Genomic DNA, 12,500 nt, shown 5'->3' with positions numbered 1-12,500 from the left:
GACTAGCTCTGGTCGGAAGCCACCATTTACAAGTGCACAAATGACAATGTCACCGGCCATTTAGGTCAAACAGAGCATGCGCAGACCGGACGCTGTTATCCATTTTTGGGTGTTTTTAGCGTTTTGGGTTATTATTCTGTTTAGATGGCCAAAAAGCTACAGTTCGCCCAAACATTCTCCCAGAAGCTTCATGTCTTGTCAATGTGCTTTGTGGCAAATTCCCTTATCTGTGAATTGTTTCAACAATGGTGCCATACTTGGTCATCTCACATGAAGTCCACTTGCGCTCAAACGACAATGGATGGTGCAAAGGGACATTGATGCACTCTGACCTTGGAGTTCACCTTCATATTCTTTGGAGGCTGTTCTGGGCTCTTTGGCTACCATTCCTATTTTACTTGGGTCTTCATTTCATAAATTTTTCCTTTGTGGCCACTTTCAGGAATTCCCGTGGACCTTGAAAGTCTGAGAAATATGTGCAACTGAAGGCACATGAACATGAAGCTGTTTGCGAGATTGTCTTATCGCTTTAATCTTTTAAGGCCTGGATACACCAATCTGACGACGGATGTTGGTAAGCGTCGGGGCGTCTGATTGCGCAGTCTGATTGAAGTAGCGTTGTAACATCGGACCACGTCAAGAAGCATTTGATGGGCATTTCAGCATGTTGAATCGGCGTCGTGACATTTGGTCACTCTGACTGGCTGTTAGCTAGAGAATCAGCACACGGGGCACGAACGGGAAGTGACAAATGCGGATAAACAGTGAGTACGCCTTTGCTGCCTTAATCTTACAAGTACAAGAGCGAGGGTTGACAATGTAAGTATTTCACGATAATGTGTCAAGAGCGTGAAGGTTTGCTTTGTGTGGGAGTTCATCATGAGCGAAAAATATAGCTGAATGCATTGTTTACGTTTTTATAATCCGCCCCGGCCAATAGCTATCGGGTTGGATTTTTCTAACCATGAGAAATAGTGACTACTGCCGCCGATGGTCTGGAGGGGTATTACATCTCACGCATGCGCAGAAGGTACTTTAATGGTCAGCGTCGCTGTCTGTCATTGCTGTCGCTGTCTGTCATTGCTGTGTATTTTTCCAGCGTGACGTGTCAACAGTCGGTCGGCCCGACGCCACAGGGGGTAAGCGTCGGTGACAGTTGGCCAACGTCGGATTGGTCTATCTAGGCCTTTACATGCTTAACTATAATTTCCTTTCTAACCTCCAGAGATAACACACTCCCTTCTCTTTCAGCACTGTGACTACTTGTGAACTCCAAACTACGTCGACTGACTGATTTTTCCACGGACACATAATGTCAGACCTGCTCATTTCAGTTTTATTTTGTGTTTTTTAACGATTTTGTTGAACCACAATTCAAAAACTGATCTGATACCCCCCCCCCAATTTTTTTTTTAGATGGCCGTTCCCCCTGGCGTCTGTGTATTGTTTTTGTTTTATTGTCTGTGTGTGTGTGTGTGTGCCTGCGAGTGTTTGCAAATGGAGAGTTGTGCTGTTTGTTGGACTGAATAACTCCACTTGTATTTTGATTTGAGACCTTTTTATTTAGCAACCACTATCTCCATCTGCATTACAAAAAGTGCATTCCCTCCAACCGTGTTTCCTAACACAGTACTGGCCCCTAGCAGTGTGGCATGTAAAGGCTATTACTTAAAATAAAACAATAAATCTCAGTCTCTTCTTAAAAAACAACAACTATTGCTCAATTTAACAAAAAAAAGAACATACCATTAGACATTACAGTAAACATGAATGTGTGGTTTGTCCTAACATTGAACTATTAAACTAACACGTAAACAGTGTGTTAGTCGTTTCATTGAATTAACCAATGCCCTTGATAGAGAGCCTTGAGTAACAAGGCTGGAGATGCTCCTTTTTAGTGAGACAGCCAGTTGATCTTTGCTTTCTGACCACAGCACCTGTCTAACTATTTTTGATTGGATCAGCTCTTTAATTGAACTGATTTCCAAGCGGAGCCTTTTTTCAGCAACAAATTTAGTTGACTTCAATGCATCCATGAGTGAATGATTATCTGTAACACTAATTATTGGCACAGGTCGATCAGTACAACTAGCATAGAGTTCAGAGAATAATGTTGACAGAAAAATGGCATTGTCAATTCCCTCTGACATAGCTAGAGTCTCACCTGCTAGTGTACTCCTGACAATTCTCTTCATTTTCTTTGACTGCAAAGAAATAGGAGAAAACTGCCTGTTTTCACCCATCAAAACAACAAAGTGCCCACCTTGAGTTGCCCCATCAGAGAGATTTGCGAAAGACGCATCAGTGAATGCAACCAACTTTAGGCTATTATCTTTCCCAAGGTGTTGAGAGTCCAACTCAACTGACATGGTCTTGAGTTTATATACAACTCTGTTCGCTTCATGAATTGTTTGTATGGTAGCACACTTGAGATTTGATGCTAGATTACTGGCATCAAACATGGCATCAGGTCTGCTCTGTCTTGCAACCCACAGTGTATTTTCACTATTTTGTCGGATGTTACAAAAGCTACACCTACAAAAGAAAAATGATCATGAGCTTCACGACCAACACTGAACTTGGCTTTGAGATGTGCCATGACTGTCATTTCAAACATTTGAGACCCACCCCAAATGAAATCATCAACATGACCAGCAAGAACACCGGTTACATTTTTGTCATTGTACAGCCAGTAGAAAACTGCTGGGTCAACTTTGGACATAATACCTCCTGAATCAATCATTATATCCTTCACTCTGTTGTACAAATACAGAGATGCATCCGCTAAACCATACACACACGTTTTTAATTTCCAAAGCGTCCCTGTACAGTTAGCTTCAGGAGGAGGTTTGACGAAAATGTCTCTAGACAGTTCCATGCCCTGTAAGAAGGCCGACTATGTCCATTGAATGAAGTGGCCATTGTCTTTGACAAATCACTGCTACAAGAAGCCTCAGTGACTCTGAAGCACAGGTTGGTGAGTCTTTTTGTAGTTCTCCAACTTGCAGCTCCCCAAATCCTCTTGCAACAAGCCTTGCTTTTGGTACTAAACCAGTCACTGTCTCTTTGAGAGTGCACACCCATCGTGTTGATATGCACCTTTGTCCCTTGTCCTCAACTTCCTCGAACACCTCATTTTGTCTCCAATTCTGTATTTAACTTGTTTTGGCTTCATCAAATGAGACATCTTTTGTCACAAATATGTCCTCACTTACATTGTCTGATACATTTTGATCACCTGTATTTGAAGATCTTCTAATTGTGTCACATCTGTGGATTCATTGGTGCCAGCCACTCCAGCAGGCTCAAGCAGCTCCAAATTGTACCAATTTTTATACTTTCCAGTCGCTTTTCCTGCACGTCCCAAAACCTTTGCTGTTTGTTGAATGCTGGTTTACGGATTTTACAATCTGACCAGTCTTTACTTTGATACTTCTCTCATGCTCTTGTCCTTCAACGCTTGTGTTTACCATAGCTGGCAGTGGGTCATTCTCTGTGTACACAGCAAGAGGCTCCCCTTCCAACTCCTCAGTCATATCAGTGGTACACCGTTGCTCGTTGTTGGTCTTTCATCACTGGTAATCTGAGAGTTATCATGTTCCTGAGTAAACATCTTCAGTCTGAGTTGATGAACTCAAATACATGTGCCTCCATGTCGAACAAAAACATCTGCGCCATCCTGTCCAATGACTACTCCTGGCCCTTTCCATTCTGGACAGTACACCCGTTTGTAGTAAACCTTGTCAAATAGTTCATACTTCTCATCTGTGTGACGCAGCTATTTCTTTAGTGCTCTACGTATTCTCTCTGAATATTCCGCTTCAGTAAAAGCCTTTCTTGCTGCATGCAAAGCTGAAATATGCTTCGCAACCCGTTCACTTTTCGTGGCGTCTTCCAGAGCAGGTGCTTTGTCAATCAACACAGAAGGCAGGTTGGGGTTCTACCAGCTGATGTGGACTGTAGCCATGGACACTTTGTATGCAGTTCTTCGCCATCAAAGCCCAATCCATTGCAGTGCTCCAGTTGCACCCAGTGCTTGTTTTTACTTTCATTATGATCCCAGTTAGTGTTTGATTGTGTCATTCTAACAGCCCATTGCTCCAAGGACTGTAGGCAGCTGTTGTCTTAACTTCCATGTTAAAATTCTCAGCCATGTCTCTCACTTCATTATTGAACTCCCCACCATTGTCACTGAACAGTTTTTCAGGGGGCGTGCACACTGATCCAATCATGAATAAAATGTTTCACTATCCCAGAAGACTTCTTGGTAGTAAGAATATTCCCTGCACTAAACCGAGTGAACTGGTCAATAATATGTAGGTACCACACTCCTGGTTCAAGCTCGTGCAAATCGACAGCAACTGTTTCATTATACGTTGACGCAAGTGGTAAGCCAACAGCTGGTTTTGGTTTAACCCTACAATATTTTTGACACACTTCACATTGACTTACTATCTTCTGTAGAAGGTTGACACATCCAGTGTCCTTTTTCAACTGAATAAGGGGCTGCCAGAACTACTCAAGTCTTTGCAGCTCGTCAGCACAGGCATGTCCAAATTGTTTGTGAAGTTTCTCAAAAACTCTCATCTTCTCGCTAGTTTCCATTTCATCTGTTATTGTCAGAATTTCTTCCTCAGTAGCAGAAATGTGCTCCCCGTTGGCTTTGTATTTATCATCACTGTCCACAATGCTTACACAGTAATGTCCAGAGCTAGTAAAATGCAGTTCGACAGGCTGGTTGAACATTAGTGCACTGTCACGCTCCATGTCCAAAACTGTTCCAGCTCTTTTGAGTGATGCTTTACTCAAAAGCAGGGGGATGTCAACAAGTACAACTTCCGTTTGTATGCTACACTTGATGTGCCCAATTTTAGCAGGAATCTTCACTTTTCACAGAGTAGACCACTTTTCCATCTCCAAACTTAAATGGTCTGTGACTTTGTTTTTCTGTCTCTCTCATAGTGTTTGCACTTTTCTTTCCCAGTACTGAGCTGTAGTGTTCAAGCCACTGTTGTCCACACACTATTCTAGTGCAAGCAGTGTCTATTATAGCTGAGCCAAAACACTCTGTCATGAAAGTTTCTGCATCTGTAGGTGATTCCTCGGTGAACAGTTACACATCAACTTCCGTTTTATGATCCTCGGTTATTTTGACATTCTCACTTTTGTGTGGGCAGTCTTTAGCCCAATGAAACGTGCTTTGGCACACTGCACATTTTGATCACTGTCCATCCATACTTGTCAAGAGGATTTGTACCGTTCTGTGGAGTTTTCTGTCGCGCTGTTTTTTGCCATACACTGTTTCCTGGCAGCACTCGCGTTTGCTCCAAATATCCTCTTCAGCGCCGACTTCAGATTAGCAAATGTTAAGTCACTGCATGGAGTTAAAGCCAGCTGTCTGTCTGATATATCCAAGCACGCTGTATCCAGTAGCTTAAAAGCTAAAAGCATCGGGTAGCTCCATGTTGTATTTCCGCATTCGTGAATATCGCTGTTCAAACTCAATAATATAGTCCACCATGGACCCATTCACGTCTTTCATAATCCGGTCAAAATTGGAATAAGGCTCGTATATTCTGTCCTTTTCTTCTTTTAGGAACAACCCATCAAGTTTGGCGAATAAAGTGTTCATTCCCGTGTCTTGATTTAAGTCGTCTACTGGAATTTCCATCGCTGTCTCACGCTGATAGCGCCAAAGCAACCGCGAGGGCTTGCTTTTTCTTCTCCAAGTCAGTGACTCTTGTCCAAATTCCGACCTAATTTTTCCAGCTTTTGTAGGGTTTTCCTTCTTCAAAAGGTGGTGGAACTCTGTAGTTGCTGACCATCCTCTGCTACCAATGTTGGACTGAACAATAACTCCACTTGTATTTTGACTCGAGACCTTTTTATTTAGCAACCGCTATCTCCATCTGCATTACAACAAGTGCATTCCCTCCAACCGTGTCCCCTCTATGAGCTTCCTAACACAGCACTGCCCCCTAGCAGTGTGGCATGTAAAGGCTATTACTTAAAATAAAACAACAGTGTTAGCATTTGTATTATCATCCACAGTAAATTACCTCCAAACTGTATAAACGCAAAATGTAACTTTCAATGTTATGTTTATTGCATGTTTAAGACAGAATATATAATCTCCTTTCTTTAAAGTGGAAGTCAACCCAAAGATATTTTTGTCAAGAATATGTTCCCAGCAGGCCCACTAGTTGAAACAGGGAATTCTGATAAATTTTACGTTTGTGGAATATAAATTAAGCAGCAAAATGCACTCGTTTTTAGGCATCTCTGGGTTCGGCCATTTTGACTTCTGTCGACTGAAAATGACATCACAACTGCTCACAACGACCAATCATGGCTGACCTGTTTTCTGAATCTGAGCCATGATTGGTCGTTGTAAGCAGTTGTGATGTCATTTTCAGTCGACAGAAGACAAAATGGACGCGCCCAGAGATGGCTGAAAACGAGTGGATTAACACTTATTCCACAAATGCAATATTTAGCAGAATACCCTGTTTCAACTAGTGGGCTTGCATAGAACATATTCTTGAAAAAAATATGTTTGCGTTGACTTCCCCTTTAAGCAATGTTGGACTCATTAGAGGCAAAGTACTGCTTTTGTGGAGTGCTCTGCAACTTCCAACAATTATTTGTTTCAGTCTGTAGCAAATAATGTTTCATTGCATTCAAGTTGCACTGACTGCTCTCACTGGTTCAGCCAATTACTTATACTATGTGTATGAGCTACGACCTAATGTTTGCCTTGGTTAGGGATCAGGTTGTTAGATGTGGCATGATTGTTCTGGGCTCAATACAGCAAGAAGTACTGTATAGTAACTATTTTTGGACTACTTTCAATATAAGGAGAAATATTTGTTTGTTGCCCAAAGAATAACCTCAGGCAACCTTGGAAAAAAAGGTGAGTGAACAATATTGCATTGAATTCCAAGTTGGGAGGAAAGCAAATTATGGCTAACTACAACCTTTTACATATATTGGCACAATTATCCATCACTGGGGCTTAATATATATCCTGCATATTATGACCTTTTCATATGACAATAGAGCAATATAAATAGGCGTATGAGTAAATAGAGGACAATATATTTCATGCATGACAAATTGTTCAAAGTTGTTGGACTTTGTCACAGTTAAGGTCAGGAGTTTTCCAAGTTGGTTCCCACTGGACAAAGAAAGCCTAATTTGATACTTTAGATTGTAGTTTAAAGTGCATGCTATTGACCAATTATCCATCTTCAAAAGCACAGTGCACTTGCAGCTCAAAGGGATCATCAAAAGAGGGTTCTATTTGGCAATTATCTAAAATATTGGTATCCTTCTACTAAAATAAAGACCATGTAGAAAGAAAACATATATGGATGGTGGCTGAAATAAATGAAACTGACAAATTTAATAAATAAAAATGTACTGAAAATATGGGAGACACCAGTAATAGTTTATATTTCGTCGGTTGGTTGGATTTACCGTATACATACATTTCATTTATTTATATAGTGTAAATTCAGAAGTGCAGTTTCAAATGTTTTCATGTTTCATGAAACAATATGTAAAATTGTGATTAAGCCACAGGTTTGTTTTGCAATATCATTGTAATCTGACTTATGACTTGTGTTTTCGCCACAATTTAGTAGAATTTTGTGAAGGTTTCATCGTGAACACTTAAAATACTGCAAGTCAAAGTATTCAGCACAACATATGACAGATAAATTTACTGCTTGTGTTTGTTAGAAAATACATGGGAATGGGACATTGAAAAAAGAGTCACATTAAATCGCAACAGTAATATCGAGGTGGAAAAAAAACCAAATTGTTTTTCAAAACCGTTCAGCCTTACTTTGAAACACGGAAGTGGCATGGTAGGTGTGTTTTAAATCATTCTCAATAGACGAGGGGTACTCAAATACTGTAGAAATCTTAAAGGGCCGGAAAAATCTGTTGAATAAATTAAAGGTCCATCTGTTGACGTCTATCAAGACACATGTATGTAATACGTAATACGTTATTATACCAATCAAAATGTGCTTTTTCATTAACATGAAGTGGATTGGGCCACTTGAACTAGATATATACAAATAAAAAATAAAACACACAAATTATAAATGAATTGGAGACCTAAACGGAGATGATATGTTCCCTCACAAAGAATGGCTTTGGGGCCACCTCTGCCATCTCTGCATGGAGACAAGTCCGGGTATTGATGTGCTGATGCAACTAAAACAATGACGGAAAACATCTTTCAATTAGAGTTGTGAGCACCTAAAAGGAGCGTTTAACCGTGTCCCCCATGGGATCTTGTGGAAAGAGTTCGGTCCGTATTTCCGGGATTAAGTCTTACTCATTTGTAGTGAGAGTTGCCGGGACTAAGTCTTACTCATTTGTAGTGAGAGTTGGACGCCACGCAGGATGCCCTTTCTTCACCAATTTTGTCCATAACCATTGTGGCCAGAATTTTTAGGCACAGCCAAGGTGTTGAGCTGTTCTGGTTTGGTGACCTAAATTTCGTATCTCATCTTTTTGCAGATTAAGTGGTTCTTTGGCTTCGAGCCACAATTTTTGGCATAAGGATTAGGTCTGTCCCAAATTATTATTTTTCTCCCAATTAATCTATCGACTATTTTTTTCCGATTAGTCGATTTGTGTAAAAATTAATTTTTTGACTAATCCAGCAATTTTGGGGTTGACGATTAGTAATTTGTAAAACCACTTCTGAACACTTTTTTAAAAATTCTTTGTTTAATAAAGTTAAAAAAAACTTTACAAATGAATGAACACATATCTCTTTTAGGCAAGTATCATGACGTGTGAACATGAATGAGGTATTTCTCTGTCTATGCATTACAGAGAAACAATGTGTGAGCTCATGTTAGTTAACCATGTTTAGTTAGCCATGTATAACTAAAAAATAAATAACTCATAAATAAAGTCCAATGAGGAGCACCCTCCACTAATGCAATGGGCCTCATGTTCTGGACAATCATTTTAAGGATACTTTGTTTGAGTTGAGATGCTCTTTCTGGTGTGCATCCCTCTTTTTTTAGAGCGGGGGGGGACTGTGTAAGATCAGTTTGCTTTCACCTTAAAAATAAACAACGCAGAGCGCACACTGAAATACTATCACAATGATTTTGAAAAGGCAGTCATATATTAGTGCAGTCACGGACTATGGTAAACAGGCCAGTGTTTCTTCTAGGTTTTTGTTTGGTTTTGTTTTGTTTGAAAGGGAAGTCAACGCAAATTTTTTTTTCCAAGAATATGTTCTAAGCAAGCCCACTAGTTGAAACAGGGCATTCTGATAAATATTGCGTTTGTGGAATAAGTGTTAATCCACTTGTTTTTAGCCATCTCTGGGGGCAGCCATTTTGTCTTCTGTCGACTGAAAATGACATCACAACTGCTCATGACGACCAATCACGGCTCAGATTCAGAAAATCGGTCTATTACGCCTCTATTACGCCGTTGTGAACCCCTCAACATGGTTCGCACCCTTCTAAGTACTTGTTACGCAACAAATTTAACTTTAAAAAATGCAAAATGAAGAATAAATACCAAACTGCAGGCTGTGAGAGGTAGGTGAGCTACATCCCCGGCAGCGGACGATTATGACGGAACATTAGCTAATAATTACTTTAAAGTTTAAATTTTTATCCTAAAATTGGGTTACCTTCCGTGGTGCATTTTATCCAAAGGTATAATCTTGGTGTAGTGCACAATGTGTTTTTCAAAAGTGTTGTTCATTTGTTAGCGTGGACGAGACTAGCGAGAGGCTGAAATGATACGAATTTATGAGTGCCCGCCGGTATGTTCAAAGCCTCAGTGTCAACTGATCTCATTGAAACAACGCATCTTTCTGCAATATGGCTGCTGATATGGCTGTATTTTTCATTTTTATTTTTTGATGAATACTTTTTGAAAACCCGCAAAACTCGAACCGCAAAGTGGCGAGGGATTACTGTATATAACATTTATAATGAGCTACAAACCCTTCAGGTGTGAAATCTTTCTCTTTGCAGATCTCCATGAGTTTGGGAGTGAGCCTGTAGGCCTTCAGCGACAGCGAGCCCTGGGCAGTCTTTATAGGGTCTGAAATGGAGAGAAAAAAAGTTGAGAGATGCTTAACATTTTTGCTAAAACAATACAATACTGAGATAATGAGCACGGTAAGAGAGTTTTCTCTTCACAAAAAAATAAGATCATTGTCATTGTCGAAACAAAAGAAACTTGAAACTCATGAACAAGATGAGCCTATGCTAACCATTAGCGATACCGATTAGCATTAGCGATAGCTATTAGTATGTTCAGTCAACAACCTACAATCATCCACACTTCAGCTCATATATAAATGTTGCATGCTCATTGCACACAATTGTCTAAGTTACTTACAGACGATGGTTGAACAAGAATGAACCACAAACACGCAGTTGCCTGCCTCTGGCTGGGGTATTGCATCATGCAGCAACACACGTAAGAAACCGAGCACAGAGGAGACGAAGACATAATTACAACCGAATACATAAATACTTTTGGAGACTTGGAAACATTCTACATGGTCAGGGATAAATAAAAGACTTATTTAATCGATCTACAACTGTTTTGGTGAGTTTAAAGTTATCTTACAGTAACTTTCTTGTATGCTACATGTGTGAATGTTAGCTAAATGTTACCATCGTAGCTCGGTGGAAATGATGTGTACTAAGCGCACAATTTCCTCCAAAAATGCGACTTATACTCCAGTGCGACATATATCTTTTTTTCCTCTTTATTATGCATTTTATGGCTGATGCGACTTGTACTCCGAAGCGACTTATAGATCGGAAAATACGGTATTTGTATGAGTGATTTGTTCATTGACAGTTGGTCTTTGTGAGACAGTGATCTATTCTATGTTAATTTTATGACTGCTGTTCATTTAACAACATGAAACAAATACACTGATGTATTCTATGTTAATTTTATGACCGCTATTTAACAAACATGAAACAAATACACTGCAAATAAATGTTAATGGCACTAAGTTAATACACTGAGTGTTCTGCATTCATTGTTTTTTGGGGCTCATTACAGGTATAATGATCAGATTTTTCTTTAATTTCTTTAATCAGCCTATTGTATATTGTAGAATTGATGTAGGTAGAAAAAATAAGTTACATTGACTTGTATGAGTAAAACTAAAGAGAATTAAGCTTTCACAATCCACAAATTTTAAATTAGAGTTACTAATCTAGATTGATAAATAAATACAATGTTAATTGAGGAAAGCAAACTCAGAATAAATAGGTTTGTGATACTAATTCATTTAAGTTAAATTGAGTACTGCAAACTAAAAATATATTAGTTATTTCTTCTTCTTTTCCTTTCGGCTTTTCCCTTCAGGGGTCGCCACAGCGAATCAATTGCCTCCATCTAACCCTGTCCTCTGCATCCTCTTCTCTCACACCAACTACCTTCATGTCCTCCCTCATTACATCCATAAATCTCCTCCTTGGTCTTCCCCTAGGCCTCCTGCCTGGGAATTTAAAACTCAGCAATAATTTAATTTATTTAAGTCCTGCTTACTCACAATAAATAACTTGGTGAAATCTAATTTATCTAAGTTCAAGTGAATGACTCTTTTTGAGGCAACGACTGCATATTCTTTTTGAGTAATGTCAACGTATTATATTTTACAGTGTATGAAGAGTTTACGAGACTCACTGCATTGAATAAAGTATAGGCGGACCCAGCAGCAACAATGACGGCAGCTAACGGTCAGCGCAAGCCAAAAGGCAACGCAAATAACCAGGGAAATAATGAAATTTATCGGACTTGATGACCAACCATTCTCGGTGGTGGAAGACACCGGACTCTGCCGTCTGCTCGCTCACTTCGAGCCTCGCTACGTACGTGCTACCCGGACGCAAATACTTCACAGACGTAGCTCTGCCTGAGTTCCATCAGAGAGTGTATTGTCGCATCGAAAGTTTCCTAAAAGAAGGCCTATTATCCTGTTTAAGTTTTACAAGTGGTAAATGGAGCTCGAATGTCAGTCCTGTGTCGATGTTGAGTCTAACAAGGGAGTTTTTCGCTCGCGTACTGCTGTTAATGACAATGTTCGAAACGAGGCATATTACACAAGACAAAATACACGTAGTATTGAGAGATAACGCGCAGAACATACTGAAAGCTATGACTGATAATAAATGGGCGACCGAGTTTGGGGTTTATGACACGCACGCTGCGGCTTGTTATGCATGATGCGTTACTGTCACAGCGCAGCATAAGTGGCATTATTGCCACAGGGAGACGCATTGTAGGTCACTTGTGGGCAACAGACCCACTATATCATTTTGTAATTCACGAAAAGATTAACAGTGACTTTTTTCTCGTTGACAAATGCACAAGATAGTTTGTCTTTGCGCAAGACAATAAACCAAGTTCCTGAGTCGTTTCAATTTAGGAACTCATTGAACAGTTCATTCAAGTGAAGCTGCATGTGACTATTTTTTCTA

At 39.9% G+C, this 12,500-nt stretch overlaps 1 protein-coding gene across 1 annotated transcript in view; it reads right to left on the bottom strand.

Moving 5' to 3' along the window:
- Nucleotides 1–12,500, bottom strand: part of LOC147144174 (eukaryotic translation initiation factor 3 subunit H) — a 142,907-nt gene that overhangs the window by 53,495 nt on the left and 76,912 nt on the right. The window contains exon 4 of the mRNA XM_086038714.1: nucleotides 9,996–10,095. Coding sequence (XP_085894840.1) covers nucleotides 9,996–10,095 — 100 coding nt within the window. The remainder of the gene's footprint in view (nucleotides 1–9,995; nucleotides 10,096–12,500) is intronic.

This window comes from Filicampus tigris, chromosome 8 (assembly GCF_054856515.1).
Source record: "Filicampus tigris isolate MCC_2025a chromosome 8, RoL_Ftig_1.0, whole genome shotgun sequence".
NCBI classification, from domain to species: Eukaryota; Metazoa; Chordata; class Actinopteri; order Syngnathiformes; family Syngnathidae; genus Filicampus; species Filicampus tigris.
Note: the sequence above shows the minus strand (reverse complement) of the source record. Positions and strands in the feature narration are given on the sequence as shown.